Source organism: Amphiura filiformis, chromosome 11, assembly GCF_039555335.1.
Source record: "Amphiura filiformis chromosome 11, Afil_fr2py, whole genome shotgun sequence".
NCBI classification, from domain to species: Eukaryota; Metazoa; Echinodermata; class Ophiuroidea; order Amphilepidida; family Amphiuridae; genus Amphiura; species Amphiura filiformis.
Genome location: NC_092638.1, coordinates 20,634,671 through 20,657,615, shown reverse-complemented (window position 1 = coordinate 20,657,615; position 22,945 = coordinate 20,634,671). Strand labels below are relative to the sequence as shown.

The window sequence follows — 22,945 nt, the reverse complement described above, 5'->3', positions numbered from 1 at the left end:
ATAAATATTATTATTATTACACGTGATTTTATGTTACTGACTTCCTTATACAAACCATACCACAAAGTCATTAAAAGGTCAAGTTTCCTGTCATCTTTCCCCCCTGTATAAAATAAAATAAAAACCTACTTTCGCTTGGCACAGTGTTGGCGTAGTTAGTGGTTGTCAACACACAAAAAAATGACAGAAAAGAAATATTGATGTCACCAGTAGCACAATGTTTCATAGAACAACAAATCCAAAATCCGCTAAAATCCACATGGGGACGTCTGTAACCAAAAAAAAAGGAAAAACAATTTGGGGGAAAATATTTTTTTTTTAAATGTGACGTATACGTGTTTATTGTGTTGATATTTACACCCCAGAGAAAGATGCTAGTAAAGATATGGTCAATTTAGTAAACTAGTCGTAAAACCGTTCAATTGCTAAAAGAGACTGAATGGAATGAAACCATGAACCTGCAGCGTCTATCAAACTATTGTGTCCGCTTTGAGCGCTGACATTATTGGAAAATGTTGCTACTCAATATTCATGAAGTCGTGCGATTGACACCTATATAGTTGTACAGTTAGGCGACTTTAATCATTAGCTGTTTTTATTTATAAATTGGGCGAGTCGAGCTTTATCGGTCGGCTGACAAATTCTGACAGTTTGGGTCAGCATTCGCAATATTAATATAGTACCTATGATTTGATTGATTGATTGACTGATTGATTGATTGATTGATTGATTGATTGACTGATGCTTATTTACAATAATGTGGGTATCTCGGTATTATAGGCATATTAAGTGATATAAATACGACGTGCACTGGTCAATGTCCTTAAAAAAGATGTGAAAAACATACATGTAGTAATATCATCGTTACTTCCAATTTTCATCTATATTAGGGCTTACTATTCGCCGTCGAAGTGACGTAATAATCGGATTAACTACCATAGCAATAGTTGAATACAATTTTTGAATATATAGCCCTGCACTACAACGTTCACGCGGCATTGAACCATTGATGTCAAAGAAATGCTGGTGACTCTTTGAAAAGAGCGGTATTGTATTCAATCTATGATTGCAGACATACGTAGGTGATGAATACAACCTGCTTTTAGTGCAGGGCGGTATATTCAAAAATTGTATTCATCTATTGCTATGGTAATTAATCCGATTATTACGTCACTTCGACCGCAATAGTTGACAAACAATATAAACGACTTACTTGTGAAGATTATTGCTTCAGTCACACAAAACACACACCCATGGCTGCTGAACTGTCCGTTATCGAATCGTTAGGTCAAAGTGCGTTCACTCAGTTTAATCAAATGAAGTGCCCAAACCAATTTATGCGCAGCATAGGTTTGTATTGTAGGTAAACCTCTGTTTTGTGTGCATGCGACAACTCGAGCACACCCTTGGGCTGTATGAGGTACTACGTGACTTTCTCTCACTAATTTAATGGCGGCACCCTTTTGCCCGAAACAAAATATACCACTTGATAAATAACTCGGCAAATCAAATCGGCATCAAAGGAACAATGCGTTACGTAATCTATTGATCTCCATGTTTATACAAGCTCCTTGGTATGTTGTATGTAAAAAGAAATAAAAACAGGAAAATGTGAAAATGATGAAAATGGCCAAGCTCGTTTCTACATAGGGCATAACTCCTGGCCCCGAGCGATAAAAGAGCCAACGCCGCGCTGAAGGATTGTTTGTCTCTTTTAATATTTTCAATTATTATTATGTCATATATAACACGACAGGGTTAACTTTCCATCCTCAAAATATTGAGTTTTAGAACCGTATTCATTCATCATTATACTCAATTAATTACTCCTATAAATTAATGCTCTGCGTGCTAGCCATGCGCTTCAACGGAAAAAGTTTTGAAACAATTTCTCAAAATATCAAGAGCTATCTTAAAAACTACTGAATCAATACTAGGCTTGTTTGTACTCGTTTTAATGCATTTTTCATGCTGATTCCAAACGTGGTCATGAAAATTTACATTTCTGAAATTTTTGAATTTTTTCAAAAACATTTGAAACTTGTCGTCTGCAGTCGACTCCCGCGTGAAGAGAGTTAAGTGAATGAATTACTGTCATATAGAATATGACATGATCATGAACTTGTTCTTTTGAGATTATACTGCAGTGATCAGTTTTATAGGCTTTTTATTACCTAATGGGCGTCACGAATTCAAAAGATGGTTTATAATTGGCACGTTTCCCATAATTCTTTCATTTAATGAGATACACGTAGCACCAAATTGAAATACCTATGAATATGACCTTCATGCCCATTTTACACTGTAACTCAGAATACAATTGAGGACATTTACGGCTCATTCGTGGTGTACGGTCACATTTTGGTAATGGTGAAATGAATTCTGGGATAAACTCGATGCGTTGCATGTTTAACCATATATTAATAGTGATTAATAAGAATCCTTCCTGGAATTATAGCGACGTTTTACAATTCCCGGGGAAAACCTAATACAAAATGAAAGATACATATTGTGGCCATAGTGACCCAGCATGTATGTCTTTCTTCTAATTATCAGTGCTACAATTCGAAGAATTTGTCAATGTGCTTTTCACCCCGATGAGAGTATGCCAAACAAGATGTTCATATTCTATTATATGTGATGCGATCAAGCAAAATCAGTCGGATCTCGGTAATAATTATTTTGAGATATAGCCAAACAAAGGAAATGTTTCCTATTGTTTTGGAAACTGTTTAATTGCTCATATCTTTGGAACTGGATGTTCAATTTCAATGGAGTTTTCTGTAAAATCCAGCTTTGTAAATGCTTTTTACTATCCTATAAGAAACTGAAAATGTAATATTTCCGAGTTCCGACTAATTTTGCTTGCTCGCGTCACATATGGCCTGTTCCCTTAACACTATTAAACACAACACAACAAGAAAGGCCTAACTTATTATGTAACCTATCTACAATCTGAACCTGTTCATGTTATGAGAACTTGATCACCGCGGTCATGTGCGGAATCTTGTCAGCTCCAATTTGATACCATATTTGCTTCCAAAAAGCTCTAAATTGTCAAAAGATTTATACCTGTATTTAAAATTTGGTGCATTTTCAAAAGCTGCAAATCAAAACGATAACGCAGTTCCAATTGAAGACTGAGCGCAAGAAGACCGTAATTCCACTTGGCCCTTCAACATGTATACACTAAAGTTGCGTATAGTGCATAGTTTGGTAATGTTTTATACATGTTCAGGGGCCAAAACAAATTTTTCACAACCTTTCATGATATTTTCACCCCGGAACATGCATTAAACATCATAAAACCCTAAGAAACTATACGTAACTTTAGTGTATACATGTTGAGGGGCCAAGTGGACTTACGGTCTTCTTGCGCTCAAGTCTTCAATTGCTAAGCATGGCCAAGCTCGCCTGCCCGCGATGGGCCCCTGTCGAGCTAACCCCAATGGCCGTACAACGCGCGGTTTATTTCATTGTTATAATTTGAACCGTATGGATTGTTATAATTCTTTACTGCTGTATACGCGGGCATGGTACGGTCGGTAATACCTAGCGGTCGTTTTGGGCTATGTCATGGTAACGCTCTGTCATTTACCTCTGCATTCTCCTTTTAAAAATGCACCAAATTTTACATACTGGTATCAACCTTTGTCGCTTGTAAGGTGGAAGACAATGCGAGACACAATAGGAGGGTCCTAAATGCCGTGTCCACCCGCTATATAGAAGATTCGTTATGTCTTAAATAAGTTCCGCTATGTCGATTATGAAATAAGGTTCGATATGTCGAATATGAAATAAGGTTCGATATGTCGATTATGAAATAAGGTTCGCTATGTCGAATATGAAATAAGGTTCGATATGTCGAATTTGAAATAAGGTTCGATATGTCGAATATGAAATAAGGTTCGATATGTCGAATATGAAATAAGGTTCGCTATGTCGAATATGAAATAAGGTTCGCTATGTCGAATATGAAATAAGGTTCGCTATGTCGAATATGAAATAAGGTTCGATATATCGAATATGAAATAAGGTTTGCTATGTCGAATATGAAATAAGGTTCGCTATGTCGAATATGAAATAAGGTTCGCTATGTCGAATATGAAATAAGGTTCGCTAAGTCGAATATGAAATAAGGTTCGCTATGTCGAATATGAAATAAGGTTCGCTATGTCGAATATGAAATAAGGTTCGCTATGTCGAATATGAAATAAGGTTTGCTATGTCGAATATGAAATAAGGTTCGATATGTCGAATATGAAATAAGGTTCGATATGTCGAATATGAAATACGGTTCGATATGTCGAATATGAAATAAGGTTCGATATGTCGATTATGAAATAAGGTTCGCTATGTCGAATATGAAATAAAATTCGCTATGTCGAATATAAAATGAGGTTCGCTATGTCGAATATGAAATAAGGTTCGCTATGTCGAATATGAAATAAGGTTCGCTATGTCGAATATGAAATAAGGTTCGATATGTCGAATATGAAATAAGGTTCGCTATGTCGAATATGAAATAAGGTTCGCTATGTCGAATATGAAATAAGGTTCGCTATTTCGAATATGAAATACGGTTCGATATGTCGAATATGAAATAAGGTTCGATATGTCGAATATGAAATAAGGTTCGCTATGTCGAATATGAAATAAGGTTCGATATGTCGAATAAATAAGGTTCGATATGTCGAATATGAAATAAGGTTCGCTATGTCGAATATGAAATAAGGTTCGATAAATTATGTCGAATATGAAATAAGGTTCGCTATGTCGATTATGAAATAAAGTTCGCTATGTCGAATATGAAATAAGGTTCGCTATGTCGAATATGAAATAAGGTTCGCTATGTCGAATATGAAATAAGGTTCGCTATGTCGAATATGAAATAAGCTAAGGTTCGCTATGTCGAATATGAAATAAGGTGCGCTTTGTCGCTAAGAATAAAGTTGGCATGGGTTGAATCGTAGAAACAAATCGAATCTTCGACATACCGAGTTGTAACCGTAAAATATGCGATCGAGGTTTTACACATGTCGAATATGAAATAAGGTTCGCTATGTCGAATATGAAATAAGGTTCGCTATGTCGAATATGAAATAAGGTTCGCTATGTCGAATATGAAATAAGCTAAGGTTCGCTATGTCGAATATGAAATAAGGTGCGCTTTGTCGCTAAGAATAAAGTTGGCATGGGTTGAATCGTAGAAACAAATCGAATCTTCGACATACCGAGTTGTAACCGTAAAATATGCGATCGAGGTTTTACACAAACGACGCCTTGTACAATAAAAGGAAAAATTTACAAAAATTTGTTATCCAAATGACGAGTTTATTTTCCCGAACCTTCTCCCTTATTTTATTTTGATCATATGGTGTATGGTATGATTGAAACAATTATACCGGTGACGTCGTGTGTTGTGATAAAACGGTTTCAATGGTTATGGTTCGTGCGTATTAGACATTTCGTTGATGCCTTCAAAAAACAGGTTTACTGGGTCAGTTTCGTATTGTGCGGTTTTTTCACCATGGTAACAACAACAATCTACACTATCCAGTTATTGATGCTCATTAGTTACACTCGGCGAATTCAATTAAGTTTTATCTCCAATTATGGAACATTAAGTAAGGTAGAATCGCCGTGTTTTTATAAGATCTTATTTCAATTCAAGGCAATTTAGTGTAGGATTTCAGATTATGAGTAATTATCTCAGAATTAAGTAGAATGTAGATCTACATCAATAGATCTACTTTAATGTCTATTCTACGCCCGAAAGCGTCGAATTCTATAATGGAGTACTGCTTTAGTGAAAATTTGATGTTTGATGTTTGCGCGCGAGAAGAAGGGGTGTGTTGATTTGTGTTTGGCAGGTATTTGTTAATGCCGATAAACGTAAGGGAGTGAAGTGCGCGCGTGTGTGTCTCTATTATACACAGAGGTTTGCGTGGGGGAGTGGGTGTGTGTGTGGAAGGGTGGTTTTATAGTGTATCCAATACAAATATTGTTTACGCGCGCTTCATCCTATAATCTATTGCAAGACATTTATGGAACAATGCGAGAGAGAACTGTTTAAAATCTCTGTTTATCAGCCCATTATGTTGTTTCACCTTGTTTGCATAAGCCTCTTTGAAGTATGGCGGGCACAAAAGGAGAGGGCGCACTTTGGTTTGGGTAATCTTTGTATGCTTCTCAGCTGATAAAAGATAACCCAAATCAAAGTACGCCCTCTCCCTTTATGCCTGCCATATTTTAAAAAGGCTAATGGTCAGACACATTAAGAGTGTTTTTCTATAGAGTAAAAACACAACAATCTACTCCTCTGAAAGTTCTCGAATTTACTTGGTGAATTTAATTCAGAAATGGTTTATTTGGTTTATAATAATATCACCTAAGGAAATGTTGAATGAACTTATAATTAAAAACGCCATGTCTAAATCCTTGAGAAGGGGCATGCGGGCATAATTATTTTTTCAAATGGTTGCACGCCGTAACATTCAGATGTATATCCTTTGACACGTATTGCATGTAATATGTACTTTATGAATGTTAAAGCAAACACGATTCGACACAATGGTATTTGAGATTGCACCCATAACCAAATGGCCCATGCCTAAAGGCTTCAGGTAAATTGTTCAAATAATTTGTTGGGAATGACATTCTTTTCCTTGTTCTTTATCTTCATTTTATTTTGTTCGATGGGAATTCATAATATGAAATCCATTTTTGGAGACACACCTTATTACACTTTCGTGCTGCATCAATTATTCATCAGATTGCCAACCTTCCTTCTTCTACTTTCATCTAACGTTGGCGGCGGTAAAAGCTGGTCGAAAATATTCGTATTTGGTAAGAAATATTTTCCCTCATCTATCTATTTATGGTGTTTATCTCTCGGCGTCTGATACTCAATTGCCTTCCTAATCCGTCTTTTGTTCCTGTTGGTCTCCGTTGATCTGTATTAGCGTCGTTCCAGCCTATTATGTGTCTGTTTCCGACAATATGGTCGGAATAGTCGATTTATTTGTTTTTGCAAGTGATTGTTTTCTCTGAGATCGGGTTTTTTACGATGATATTTCCTCTTCTACCTGATGTTCCTTAAAGGAAATCTGTACCATAAACTAATCAATGGCTAATATAGTTATATTCCCCTAAATTAAACATACCAGACGGTCTATATGAATTTCGGAATATTCCTAACAAAGAAAAAGCACTTTTAATCCTTCGTTTCTGCGATTCATGGAAGCCGCCATGATAGCTGCTTGCGAATCCTTTCTGCCACAAGCGGTAGTGTAACCTTTCACACAGACCCTCGGCTACCTTCGGCGAGCGTGTGTTGCTTTATGGCATTCGCGACCCCCACAGCGAATTTTGTTTTTTAGTGCTGTTTTACACTTTTCGTTCTCAAAAGACATTGTTGGTCATAAATATTACTTAAAATACATTTTTTTATGTTCTTCTGTAGTTTTATGGGTAAAAATGGTCGCGTTTTCTTTTGATCGAATGTTGAATCTGAACTTTGGTAGTATTCGCTTCGTGTCACCAAAGTTCACGAGGGACGATGCTTATGGCACGGATTTCGCTGGTTTCAAAATCGGGGTACCGTTACAGCGTAATAAAAATACATCGGGTATCAATATGGCAGCCACCATGGATTGCAAACTGACGGCTGATTGTCGTAAGGAATTAAGAATTTCTCCTTTATTTGGACGTATATAAGCGTGGGACTTTTACTGTTTGTCGTTTTTATTATTACTGCAACTATATAGCCATTGATTAGTTTATGGTACAGATTTCCTTTAAGGAGTGTACCATTGATGTTTCGCTAATGTAGGTATTATTACAGTACACGTGATGGAATCTGACAGACACAGTGTGAGATTTGTGACACGTTCTGTTTGTCTCGCAAGTTTGGGATGAACTTATAATTGAAGACCGAATTAAAAGACTAGTTTGCGTATGACATCCTGTCAACCAGGCCAAAAACGTCGAACTGCGCAGGTCAGCAATCAATCACGCCGTGCGCATTGCTCCAGCGTATGTTTGAGTTTTTTGATTGCAGTACGAAACTGTAAGAAGGTATGTCACCAAACATGGATTTGATAGTATGAATTCCCATCAGTTTAATCGACAATCCACATGAATCTAATACAACATTTGATTATGTTTTCTTTTCTTTTCATAAAGACCAGCATGCTTTTTGGCCTGGCTTGATCAATTTGCTTGAGCCTGGTCTATCAGAACCCAAGCGTGTCTCCACACAGAGCAATCGTTTAAATAAAGTTTATCAAACAAGCATGCAATAGCATTTCAAAGTAATGTGCGCAGGGGTGGACGCGTTGTGTAAACCAAGACTTGTATGTATATCTCTATTTTTCTTTAACATATCAAACGATTCACAGCACGTATTTGCCATGTGAAACAAAATAGATCTATAAAATACTATATTCTAAATTAAAGAGACTTGCAAATCTGCACGTCTGCTGCCTCGCTAATAACATGATGATGTATGTACCGGATGTATAGATCAATGCCTTAATGGATGCAATCATGTTTCGACAACATATTTCCTAGCGTAATGGTGGTAAAATTGGGCAAAAATATAGAACTTACATAAATTTGTAGCTGTTTAAATCTCAGGTGCATGCTTTTAATTGACATTAATGGCAAATCAAACTTTTTTATTTTTGGCAACGATACAAATGTAAATGGCATTACCCAGCAAACACAAAAACGTTTTTAAAACGTTTTAAATAAGTTATATTTTGGGTTTTGGTTTAGGTAAAAACGTTTTAATAACATAAAAATGTCGGGTTATATAAAGGTCATGGAATCATTTTAAAACGTTTTGTGTTTTGTATGAAAACACGCTACAACAATATTTTTAAAATGTATTCGAAAACTATTTTTGCAAACATTTTTGGTCAAATATTTTGTTTACACTTAAATAACATTATGTAAAAATATTTGCACCCAGCAAGCGCAGAAATGTTCTTAAAATGTTTTTTACAAAACGTTTTAATAACATTTAAATGTCGGGTTATATAAAGGTCGTGAAATCATTTTAAAACGTTATTGTAAATATTTTGGGCAAACATTTTTCGCAAAATATTTTTTCAACCCCAAAATAACATTCTGTTTAGAATGATTTGTACCAAGTTTTCAAAAATGTTTTTGGAATGTTATTAAAACGTTTTTATATCCTTTATACAACCCGACATTTAAATGTTTTCTGTAAAACATTTGTGTTTGCTGTGCAGTAAATTACCAACAAATGTTTTTTAATGTTATGAAAACGTTTCATAACATTAATGTACCCTTTATATAACACGACATTTTAACGTTTCTGACAACCTTTTATAACCCTTTGCGAATGATGTCGAAAACGTTTTGTGTTTGTTGGGTATCCAGTGTCATCTCTGTTTATATTATTAGGTTAGGAGAGATACACAGATGTAAACCATATTTAAATTGCACGTAAACTGAGAAGTCGTATAGATATCTCAAACTATGGTATTTGTGGTGCTGATGGTGGTATTGGTGGTGATGGTGTTTTTGATAGTGGTGGAGGTATTGATGGTGATGGTGGTGGTGGTGGTATTGATGATGGTGGAGGTATTGGTGGTGGTGGTATTGGTGATGGTAGTGGTATTGATGGTGATGGTGGTGGTATTAGTGGTGGTGGTGGTATTGATGATGGTGGAGGTATTGGTGATGGTGGTGGTATTGATGGTGGTGGTATTAGTGATGGTGAAGATATTGGTGGTGGTGGTATTGGTGATGGTTGTGGTAGTATTGGTGATGGTGGATGTACTAATGATGTTCTATATGAACAAGGATGTCACTTCGGATCTCAGTTCTATTTTACATATGACTTGTTACAACAATGTGAAAAAGGCAATGATTTCCACCAAAGCACCTTATATATTGTGTAGCCAATTTATGTAGTAAAATTTGCAAAATAATAAACAAAGGTATATTATAAGCACTGGTATTTTTTCAGCATCCCATGTTTTTTTATGCACAACGTTTAAGTTAAAACATGGGAAAAGGTGTACTGCTGAAAACAGAATATTAACCAGCATTATGCTCTCTTAAATGAAAAGTTTCCTTTTCAGATTGAATATTCAATCTTTTTTTTTTACAATTGTGCACTCACCATAGACTTATAGATTGAAAGTCAATCTCTTTATTTAAGAGAGTGCCTTATATAACCTGTAAATTCTTAGAATTTGTAGCAGTTCCTGGAATTCCAGACAGCTAAATCTTAGTTTTTGTTTAGAACTTAATCGTTTCCAATCCAGTCCAAAATACCCCCCCACCCCCAAAAAAAAAGAAAAGAAGAAGAAGAAAAAAAAGCTGGATAAGCAGATATTTAATAGAAACGATATTGCAAGATACTATCGGGAGTCTATCCTCCAGGCGATCTCGAATGTTGCCAGGTTGGATACTGAAGTACCGACACACGTCCGAAATTCTTCGCCGGCATTATTTGGTTACATGACATGCATGAAGAGCATCAAAATGTCGAATGATAGATTACAATGGCCAGCTTTAGCTGGGAAATAAGAAGCGCCGGACTAGGGGCTACTTTGTAATAAAACAGACCTGGTTCACGGGGTTTTATAGGGAACCAGACACTATTTTCAATGAACCTGGGGATATATTGCCCCTGACCTCCACTTATTTCCCAGCCTTGTGTTAAGTCATAATTTCGTATAGTAAATGTTCAAGCATTTAATCATGTGGAGAACCATTGGAGGACATTATGACCTTGGGTGACGAGACATACTTTTGTCATGCATGTAAATGATCTGGAGGAGGTACTTCAGGAACACGTTCCGAATTTCATAAAACAAGAAAATATGCTTGATGTCTTGTTTAAAACAAATATACGACAAGTGCACAGGTACCGAACATTTTACCAACTATTTAAGTAAACATGATCCTAAAGATGATGCGCAATACCTCGGTCGGTTTCGAATGTTTACCAGGTTGAATACTGAAGTACAGACACACGTCCGAAATTCTTCGCCGGCATTATTTGGAATGTCGAATGATAGATTACAATGGCAGTTTTAGCTGGGAAATAAGAAGCGCCGGACTAGGGGCTACTTTGTAATAAAACAGACCTGGTTCACGGGGTTTTATAGGGAACCAGACACTATTTTCAATGAACCTGGGGATATATTGCCCCTGACCCCCACTTATTTCCCAGCCTTGTGTTAAGTCATAATTTCGTATATAGTAAATGTTCAAGCATTTAATCATGTGGAGAACCATTGGAGGACATTATGACCTTGGGTGACGAGACATACTTTTGTCATGCATGTAAATGATCTGGAGGAGGTACTTCAGGAACACGTTCCGAATTTCATAAAACAAGAAAATATGCTTGATGTCTTGTTTAAAACAAATATACGACAAGTGCACAGGTACCGAACATTTTACCAACAATTTAAGTAAATATAATCCTAAAGATGATGCGCAATACCTCGGTCGGTTAATCCATGACCGTGACATGGTTTTTCCTCAACTCCATTCGGGGAAGGTGGCCATTGTTTATATATATCTGCAATATTTAACTAGAGCTAGACGTAGTTCCAGATTGCGGAACACCCTCAAATCCACTAATTTTGGATACAATCTCTCCCGCAGTCTGTCTGAATGACCTCGTTCTCCAATAATACACAACAACATTAACCCAACTATTTCCATAGATTGCAAGAAAGACTACGAAGGACGTATAGTTGGGAGCATCATTCTCGGTAATATTTTCATATAAGGAGAATAATATTCCAGAAACAGCACATATTCCATATGCGAAGGTTATGATGACGAATGTTGTAGCAGCTTTGGATTCTCTTTTCGTGTTTCGTCCTTCAGACCTGTTGACCTGATTCTCTTCAGCCTGTATGCGATTGAGGTGCTTTCGTGCTATGCTAAACATTCTCCCGTAAAGAATAAGAATAATACAAAGTGGGAATATTAGATAAATAGATAATGAGATATAGAGGATCCAATTCCCGGATGAGGTGGAGATAAACCAACAAGCGTAAGTGTCATAAAACACTTTGAAGTTATAGATGTAAGCAACAAGAGTTTCGTAAGCCAAAGCACCAAACCAGATTGACACCAATGCGATTCGTGTTCGCGTGAGAGTTACAATTGCAGGGTAGCGTAGAGGATAACATATAGTGATGTATCTTTCTACAGATAAAGCAACTAGAGCCCATGATGTTATAAATGCAATCGCACCTCCTATTAGCGCATTGATGAAACACATGGTGTTACTAAGCGGCCAGTAACCAAATGGTGACGAAATAGTGGCGGGGAGAGTTATGATGATGCCTACCATCAAATCAGATATTGACAGCGAGTACATAAATTGCCGAGATACTTCATTCATGTTGGTTTTCCGTAACACAACTAGGCAAAAACTATTTCCAAATAAGATCAGAAATGTAGTAATTGCCAGAATTACAGTTTTTACGCCAATTTTCCATTGTTCTTCGAATACAGATTCAACATGTTCCGTTCCATTTACACTTGATGAATTCCCTGTTACATTTTCCATATTGATGTACTTCAACCTATTCGGTGTGGATACAGTTTTTTCGTCAAATTATGTGTAACGATCTCACTCCCTCTCCGTCATGTGCTGCGTCTGACGGATGATCAATAAATGAAGTGCAGCGTTACTGGTGTTTTTGTGTTTTCTTAGAAGCTAATGCTGAGTAAATTACAGACTTAGTAAGATAAATCACCGAATCACGTTTCTCTCTTTCTTTTTTGATGTCAAAATAAATCAATGTCACGCATTATATGATGCACAAGTAATTACCATTTCGATGGTTTATGATTGAATTAAGTCATACATTGCATGTCTCGAATAGTTGGTTTACTACTGCTATATGACAAATTGACATAACATAGTAATAATAATAATTCAGTACCTGCAGTGGCGTGACTACGTGGGGGAGCACCACCCTGGGGGGCGCTAAATTGACCAATTCAGCATTGATACTGCGCCCCTCCAAGCGAAGAAAGTCAAAATTTTCGAGCGCTTCGCGCGTATTTCAGCGCAAAATCAATCGAAAGAACATTTTAAGACCGATATTCAATTTCTAGTAAACCAAAATTAATTTAGTGGTAGGCCTTATTTGTCCAAAATTGTCGCAGGCTCTGAGCGTAATTGTTTCAAGAATTGGGAGGTGGCATTATGTAGAGGGCACGGTGGCTCAGTGGTTATGGCCTTGGACTCATAATCCGAGAGCTTGCTCGACGTGCGTGGGATCGAGATCCCGTCCTACCACCGTGTTGAGTCCTTGGGCAAGGCGCTTTGCCTCGCTTGCCTCATCCCAACCAGGTGCAATGGGAAGCTGTTAGGGGTAGTCACAGTCGTTGTACTGATGGACCCTGCGCCACTTGTAGGCTGCAAACGTGGTTCCGAGACATATTCTAATGACGGCGGAATAAATGTAAAGCGCTTTGAGGCTGTTTACGGCATAAAGCACTATATAAATATCTAACTTTATTTATTTATTTTTCTTAGCCCTGGGCGCCACAACCCTTAGCTACGCCACTGCCCGCGCCTAAGATATTCTCGGGTGGGTAGGGGATAGGGGCGCCAATCTTGTTTCTTGCCCCGGGCGCTACCAACCCTACCAACCCGAGTACCTGATGTACTACATGTCTCTTAACATGCTTGTACTAACGGTAAGAAATGATATATAAAGGCTGGAAAAGGAGGAGGATTGCCGGATCTTGGATAAAGAACTGAGACCATCAACGGAATCTCATTAGAACTTCAGCCAATCAAGATCTCCAGGTTTAGATAACTTACCATAGCAAATGCATAGGCCTAATATTTATAGTAAATTTATCTCTGGTATGATTTTGTATTGTATTCTGATTGATAGCCATACTGCACTAATTAATAATCTTAATCATTAGTTATTTGATATAATAACAGTGTGTTAGCTGTTGAGTGAACTCGGTAGCAGGTGATTCTGGCCTGTGTCATTTTTGTGACCATAACAATATACATCCCAGAGGAAAATTCTTTAAGGTTATTAATAATTTTAAACTGTTGTGATTTGGTATATAGTTCACAGCATCTTACGAAAGGCAGTAAGCTTTGGCAAAAACTACATTGCTCAATTCATAGCGAGCGTGTAGAAGAATGAAAATATCACAGATATACTTTTATAGGTGCTGCGGTTCTTGAGTTACGTTGTGAAGAGGGCTGAAACAACAACACTTTTGTAAAACGTACATAACTCATTAACAACAATAAATTAAGCAAGTTTGCAAAGTATATGATTTGTAGAATACACTTTTGCAAAACATCAAAGTGTTATTTTTATATAATATATTGATTTAGATAATGACAATCGATTTTTTTGGTTGCTTCGACCAACAATACCTAGTCCACCCTTAAGCCATACTAAATTGGCGTTATATAAGTAAAGATATTGTCAATTTTGTTAACTAGTCGTGGGCCACATATCAATTTGTAAGCGCTCTTTAACAAAGTCATAGTTCATTGAATTTACAACCGTATGACAAAACAGAAGAAAATAGTAACCTTTTGCACAAGATTTGCAATTCAAAGAGAATTGGCAATTGTCCATTAAAATGAAGCTAGTATATGGACAATATAAGTGTGCTCTTTCCTTTAATGACATACAATTTGAAAAATATTGTAAGGAACACTTGAGGTTTTGACTTTCAAAACCTACATTTTGGTCAAAATTTGTGCTATAACATTGAATTACGTTATCTGTTGACCTAATGGGTAAAAGTGGATTTAGGGGCAAGTATTAGCTTTCGTTTGATATAAAAGAATTCTGATTGGATGAAGGGAACACTTGCTTGAGGTTTTGACCAAAAAAAAAAAAATTCACAGACGTCTACTTTCCACTAGATCTCACACAGTTCTTATGATGCAATGCACATCAGAACCCGAGAATATCTTAGGCGCGGGCAGTGGCGTAGCTACATCAACCATGTAGTATAACACAGAATGCGTACTAGGCTAGGGCTAGACTCACTGTGCTGGAAATATATGTGTGCTCGGATGTATCGAGGTGGAAACTGTTCGTTGATGCATTTATAAGAGAATCGTTTTTGTAGTCAAACCTTTTCATCTTCTACAAATGTATCTATTTTGCGCCACTGTATTTTTTCCTCTCTGAATCCGCGGGTGATTAAGAAGCGCAGTGATTTATAGTGCGCTATGCACAGGGGCTACGCCTAGACGTTGATCCACAAGCTTCAGAACACTTTACAGGTTGTCGCTGACCAATAATAATAATAAATAATAATAATAATAAATTTTGGATTTATAAAGCGCCTTTCTCCAGATCTTAGAGGACTCAAAGCGCTGTAATTTCGCTGCAATGGTGAATCATCACAATCAGATCGCATCAACTAGGTTGCTGCCGAACGGCGCACACCTATCCGCATTTAGATTGTAACATCCACCAATTATCTGTGCAGCTCCCCAAATTCCATTGGGTGAAGGAAGTTTTGATAACCAAACAACTAATCACCGATTTTTGCGATACAGGAGGAAACCGGCGCTCACGGAGAAAACATGCGAGAGCGAGCATGGAATCGGGATAAACCAAGTACACATGAGTCCTTGGGCCGCGCCGGGGCTTGAACCCGGGACCTCAGTGGTGCAAAGCGAGGGAATTACCGTTGCGCTAACTCGCCCTCCCAATACAGTCCCATATGATCCACAAACCATTAAACAACAACACAGGGACTTGCAGCGAAGAAGCGCACACCCTAGGCATTCTACAATCGACCTTCGCAGCCAGGATCAGCTCCCCGAGTTTCATACGGGTTACAACGAGACAATAAGAAGTAAGTTCCTTGTCCAGAGGAATTTCAAGCTAACACAATTTTAGCAGTGAGAGCATACTAACCACCGCCAAGGTTCGAACCCGCAACATCTCACACCATGATAGTCTAATGCCTTATAGATTGAGCTAACTTGACTGATTAAGACATCTGGAATAACTGTTGAACCCGAGTGATAAAAGAAGTAATAAAAATACTTATGCATTACTTATTTCAATGTATGCAACATTTACGATATTATCGTTTTTATTTACTTTCTTTGAAAATATTGCCATGTTTTGTTACAGCCTGCAATTTTATGTTATGTATACTGAGGAGTATGTATGCAATAAATGGTTCAAGCAGTGAACCTATTCATCTTGTGTTGTGTAAGTCAAACCATGATTACGTCGATCTTCGTTTAAATGACAATAGCTCCCAGATGCATCAACCTATCAACTTCAGATTAATAGATCAATAAGTTAACATATGCCCCTTTCTATTTATAGTACAAAAACTATATTAATTAGCAATTTTATATTTTTGATATATTTTTGAAAATGTCACATAGCCCGGTACCAATCATTTTGATACACCCTGTATTATCGTTTTAATTTAATTTCTTGGAAAATAATGTCATCGCCATGTCTTGTTACAGCCTGTATTGTTATAGACTGCTTGTCTGGTATGACAACGCTGAAGGATCACTTGTCTCTTTTAATATTTTCTTTATTACCCTATATACGAGTGATTTGGCTTTGCACCCTCAAAAGCTCGAGTTTTAGAGCCGTATTCATTCATCATTATGCTCAATTAATTACTCCTATAAATTAAGTGAATGAATTACTGTCATATAGGACATGACATGATCATGAACTTGCGATATACTGCAGTGATTAGTTTTATTTCCTAATGAGCGTCACGAATTCAAGAGATGGTTTATAAATTGCACGTTTCCCATAATTCTTAGCATCAAGTCACACTTCTTGCTTGTACATACATTAAGTGTTCAGAGCAAATATAGTGATTACCCAAGTATTATTTTGGTAATTGTGAAATGAATTCTGGGATATATACGATGTTGTGTATGTTTAATCATATTAAAAAGAATCCTTCCTGGAATTACAGCTACGTTCTACAATTCCCGGGGAAAAACTAAATACAAAATATGAAAGATACATATTGTGACCAAAGTGACCCAGCATGTACTTCTTTTTGCAGAAATGTGTGTTTTTGCTCATTCTCAGTGCTACAATTCGAAGAATTTGCAATCATTGTGAGGCTTCATCCCGATGAGAGTATGCCAACCTAGACGGTCATATTCTATTATGGTCTGTTCGCTTAAGGGGGTACTACACCCCTCAATAAATTTGTGTCTACTATTGCATTTTTCTCAAAACTGAGAACACAGTGGTAACAAAAGTTATGTATATTATTGGGGCAAGGAATCCAGTTACTACACTGGAATTTCAGTGACCCAGACAAGCGGTTCGTTATTCATGATAAGAAATAAGGTACCGCTATGATGTACCTCATTTCTTATCATATATACTGAACCGCTTGGCTTGAGTCACTGAAATTTCAGTGTAGTACTTGGATTCCTTGCCCCAATAATATACCTAACTTTTGTTACTAGCAGTGTGTTATTATTTTTTTGAGAAAATGCAAAAATAGTCACAAATTTACCACAGGGGTGTAGTACCCCTTTAACATTATTAAACACAACACAACACAACACAACACAACACACTACACAGCACAACAAGAAAGGCATCAATTATGTAACCTGCCTACAATCTAAACCGGATCATTGTTATGAGAATCTGATTATCGCGGTAATGTCCAGAATCTTGTTAGCTCCAATTTGATACCATATTTGTTGCCAAAAAGCTCTAAATTGACAAAAGATTTATACCTGTATTTGAAATTTAGTGCATCTGCAAAAGCTGCAAATCAAAACGATAACGCAGTTGCAATTGAAGACCTGAGTGGAAGAAGGGCCCAACTCCAATTTTTTACAGAAATGAGTTAGACCCAGCATTTTATTGCCAGCAGACTGTTCTGCCTTGTGTGTGAACGATGAGCTAAAATCCATTCTCTAAATGGTCTTCCACGTACACGTAATCATGGTTTTCATGGAAGAAAGGCCAAACTCCATGGAGTTCGGCCCTTCTTCTACAAATATTGGGTTAAATGGAATTTTGTTCATCCATGAAATTATGGATAATTACCAAATTTCGGTAGCTATTTACAACACATCTGCTTTATGGAACTGACACTTGCAGTATATTAGTGGAAGATGGGCCCAACTCCAGCTCGTATTTAGACCTGTATGTTCATGTACATGTATTAAAGATCCCCTGAAGATCAAACTAATCTAAGAACCGTCTTGATCATCCACAGATCAAAGAAACAAGGCATAGGCACAGGAAAGTTGCACAAACAAAATGTGACCAGCGTGACCATTACCAACGTGCGGTAGAAGTTGTCAGAGACAGAGGATCATCGATGGAAGAAAAGTTCATATCTCTATGACAACGATGGACTGATGACAAAAACTGAAATGTTCACTCGTACATGAATTAGAGCAATCTCTTGCTATACATATCAGTCGCCCAATAGAACTAAATTCCCCGATAACACAATGCCGTCGGCCCGACGTTGGCGACTGGTCGGCGAAGTCGGCAAGGGGTCGGGGTCCTGCTGAAGTAGTCGGGCGGACATCGGCCCTACGTTACTAAGTGAACGTCGGCCTGCTGACTTTGGGGCGACGTCGCACAGTGGGCCAGGGCGGAATCAAAGTGTGCCAAAATTCAAAATTGGTGAAAGCGGAATTTCCTATTTTTTCAGTTGTATTAGAAAGAAAACATTCTGAAGTATATTGTTTGGCCCATAATTTATGTTTCGATGGATTCCATAAGTGTCGTTCAGTCATGAATTTGACCCAAAAGTGCCATATTTTCTCTTAAAATGGTAAAAGTGTGAATTTTGAAAACAACTAATGTAACGTTAGTAAATGAGAAACTGTTGTCTTGCCATTGTGCATATGTCATACCTAATAGTAGTCAAACCAGATAATTAAAGTCAAAATATAAATAATTGTATTAATCAGGAGTAATGAGGAGGCTAATTTGGTGAAATACGGTAAAATGTGCATTTTGGGAAAAATAGAAATTTAGTTTGGATTCCTGTCGATTCCTGTACAAAAAATAATTTTATCATTTGCAGACAAGTCTTAGAACTATGTTGATGGCAATTTTGTTTGCAAATATTTGCCAGCCTGCATTCCAGGGTCCATCCAATGTACCCTATTTGCTCACTTTTCAGCTGATTTTGATGGATAGCGTACGGGTTTATCGTGTCATGTGCATAGCGCCCTCATATTGCTTACATACCCTGGGGAATTTGCGGTTTTCACTATTTCTATGCCCTAAGAAATAGTATAAGGTCTCAATATTTTAACACATCATTGATCAAGATAATTGAAGCAAAATAATATCATCATTATCAAGGATATTATTTATGCTGCTTAAATCCATCATATCATGTATGTATGGATGTTTTACGCATTAACCATAGAATTGAACTTCCAGATAACATTTAAATAGGGCCTATACATTCAATGTGAAAACTCTTTGCTAAAACACACACAGTTTGGATTAGTTTTGTGACTTTTTAAATCATGATAATGATATCTTAAAACAATTTTATGAAAGTAGCTCGATATCACAGTTTCATGAAAAACCCTGAGCTTTGTGCTGTTATTAAGGACATGTGATAAAGTTGTGGTCGTTTCTTTTTAAATAATGAATATCAGGGAATTAGAGTAGGCCTATTCTGACCTCATTAGCCTTTTGATTGAAACGTACATTCATATATTACATGCACATTTTTATTCTGCTTTGAACATTCATATAAATTATAGAATTTCAAGACACAAAAACCCCATGGTCTGCCAATTTTAAACGTGACATCTAGATTTGGTATAACGTCTACTTTAAAAAAAAATCCAATTAACATTTCAGTAATGGGCATAGCGAACGACAAAATTACATGGCCTAACTGTATCATCACTGATCATTTGTTTATAATGCAAAATTACAAATTAAATCAGATTACATCATTTTAGTGTCGTTTGTGATGGTGTTGAGGGTTAATAAGTTGTAACATCCAGGGTGGGGTCTCCCATTGACGTATGTGCTTGCCTTTTGGGGTGCCTTTTCGCCAATTTTGGTAAAGCAATGGATGGCTTTTACCACAGCGCCCAGTATCATTGTGTATTTTGAGAAACATATTGGTAAAAGCACCCAATTTGGGCAAAATTGGTTGCTTTTTCAAGGAAATTGGTATATTGATGGGTTGCAAATTAGGGGCAAAATTACGTTTAAAGACAATGGCGACGTTTTGAAGTCCGGCAGGAAGAATGGCATGCAAATTGTGGAAGAGAAATCAACCCCCTACACATTTACTTTGGCTGGTTGTTTGTTTCCTTATATTAAACAATTAAAATGTCAGCATTTTATTGATGTCATACGTACTAGAAAATGCCGTCAGTGAATTTTGCAGCCCGTATAACCTTTAAATATGCTATTTGATAATACTTTTCCAATCGGACATTTGAATTCCTGTTGTAAGACTAATTAGCCAATCACGGCTCGGTATTTTAATGACGTCATATGCCTTGGAAAATGGCTCTATTGGATTCCGGAGTCCTTAAAACCCCTGATTTGGAAGTTTTTATAATAATTCCTACACAGCCATTTGAATAACTGTGGGAGGAATAATTGACCAATCACATTTCAGCATATTAATGACGTCATACGCTTTCCAAAATGTCATCATTGAATTTCGCACCCCTTGGAACCCCTATTTCGCTTTTTCAATTAAAATTTTAACATATATCATTTGAAATACTGTTGTAAAAATAATCGACCAATCACCGTTCAGCATTTTGATGACGTCATACATTTTTAAAAATGCCTCCATTGAATTCTGCAGCCTCAAAAACCCTTAGTATATTCATTTTACCGTGTTTGTAAACGTTTGATTGTCCGTTTATAATTTTGGCACACTTTGAGGCGATTCTGGCCCACTGTGCGTCGGGTTGAGGTCGGCCCTACATCACTAAGTGAATGTCGGCTCGCTGACTTTGGGGCGACGTCGGGTTGAGGTCGGTGAAATTCCGGTGAATTGTATGGACGTCGGCACGACGTCCATACAACGTGATGATAGGGGCCTATATTTATTTATTATTATTATTATTATTATTATTGTTCTTTAATAATTAATGTTATTATTATATTAGTGTTAATTATTATTATTTTAAATTATTATCGTTGTTGTTTTTCTTGTGAATTGTTCTCTTATTTTTTTATTGACCTTAAAATTGCGTGTGATATGGTTATACGTGTTGGGCCAATGTTATTAATCCATCCATTGACCAAATTTTTTATTTTTACATGTATATTACTTTATAAAGAAAACAAATCAACAAATTTAGTAAATGTTATCAATATTTACAGTAAATTTGATCAAAATATTGCTTATATTAACTTAAAACACTTCATCAAATATAGAAACCTCGGTAGCTCAATCGGTAGAGCACCAGATTTATAAACCGAAGGTCCCTGGTTCGAATCCCGGTAGGTCCATTAAGGTAAGTGACTTGTGTAAATTAAGCTAGGAAATTTGTGTTCGTTGTAAAATAGAGAGTAGGTAAGTGTAAGACTCGGTGTAAGCAGAGTATACGCTACTAAATAATATTTTTGATTTTTTTTTCATGATTTTTCGTCTCATTGGGCTAACTTGCCAATCGTTGGATCGACGTTGGATAATGGTTGGTCCAACGTAGTTCCAAGGTCGGGCCGACGTTGTTGAAGTCGGGTTAGGGTCGGCACCGGCTTTTAAGCAGTCGGCATAACGTCGGCCGATGGTCGAACCGAAGTCGGACCGACCTCGTCGGCAGGACATATACCCAATGAACAGCCGACATCTGAGCCGACGTTCAGCCACCGTCCATGGCGACCAATACCCGACGTCGGGCCAACCTCTTTGTGTTATCAGGGAACATTATCAACCCAGAAGCACCATTACCATGATTACCAATAAAAATGGAATGGTTCTGGCACTAAAGAAGGACAATCAGAAGTAGCTAACACAATTGTCCAACATTACAAATAATTGCAAGCCACATGTCAGGCGACGAAAATAAAGCGCAGTCATAACGCCTAGACGTTGATCCACAAGCCTCATCAGACTTTACAGGTTGTTGTTGACCACTATGGCCCCACATCATTCCACAAACCATTAAACAACAATTCAGGGACTTTGCTGCTTCAAGAGCGCACCTCCTAGACATTCCACAAATAACCTTCGCAACCAGGATCAACCTTCGCAACCAGGATCAACCTTCGCAACCAGGATCAACCTTCGCAACCAGGATCAGCTCCCCGAGTTTCGTACGGGTTACAACGAGACAAATTAGCAGTGAGTTCCATGTCCAGTGGAAATGCAAGCCAACTCAAATTTCCACGAGAGCGTACTAGGCACCGTCAGGGTTCGAACCCGCAACCATTCGCACCATAGTCGAACGCCTTATCGATTGACTGTTAAAATGACATCATACCAATGTGCATTTAATGGCTACTGCACATAAATTTCCGAGCTCAGTATTCATATTTAAGAAGCCGACGCCCCCTTGTACCCCATGCAATTCATGTAGTCAACAATGGAACATACAGGATCTTATTGCTGTCCGAAGAATTTCTTGGAGAAATTCTTTGTAGAATTTCCTCACGATCCATACTCTAACCGGATGCGATTACACTATCAAAGTGGATACAGAATGTTCAGCTTTAAACGCGAGGCCGGAGAAATATCTTATGGCGTTTGGATTCCATCCAAACGACTTCAACATATAACTATTGCTACGACTGAGGAATATCTTGTGCAAGTGTTATATATGCAAAGCGATGGACCATGCAACTGAGGAACTATCTCTACCATCATAGCAAAGGGGTCTGCTTAGATCAGCTGCCACATCTAGCCATGCTGCATGAGCTCGCATAACTAAGAGCATTTTATAGCAAAATAT

General features: G+C 37.3%; 1 protein-coding gene across 1 annotated transcript; it reads right to left on the bottom strand.

Moving 5' to 3' along the window:
- Window positions 1-11,581: 11,581 nt before the first annotated feature.
- Window positions 11,582-12,651, bottom strand: LOC140163544 (trace amine-associated receptor 9-like). Its single transcript, XM_072186857.1, has one exon. It carries the CDS (start codon window positions 12,575-12,577, stop codon window positions 11,582-11,584), a length of 996 nt encoding a protein of 331 aa, XP_072042958.1. The 5' UTR covers window positions 12,578-12,651.
- Between the last annotated feature and the right edge of the window lie 10,294 nt (window positions 12,652-22,945).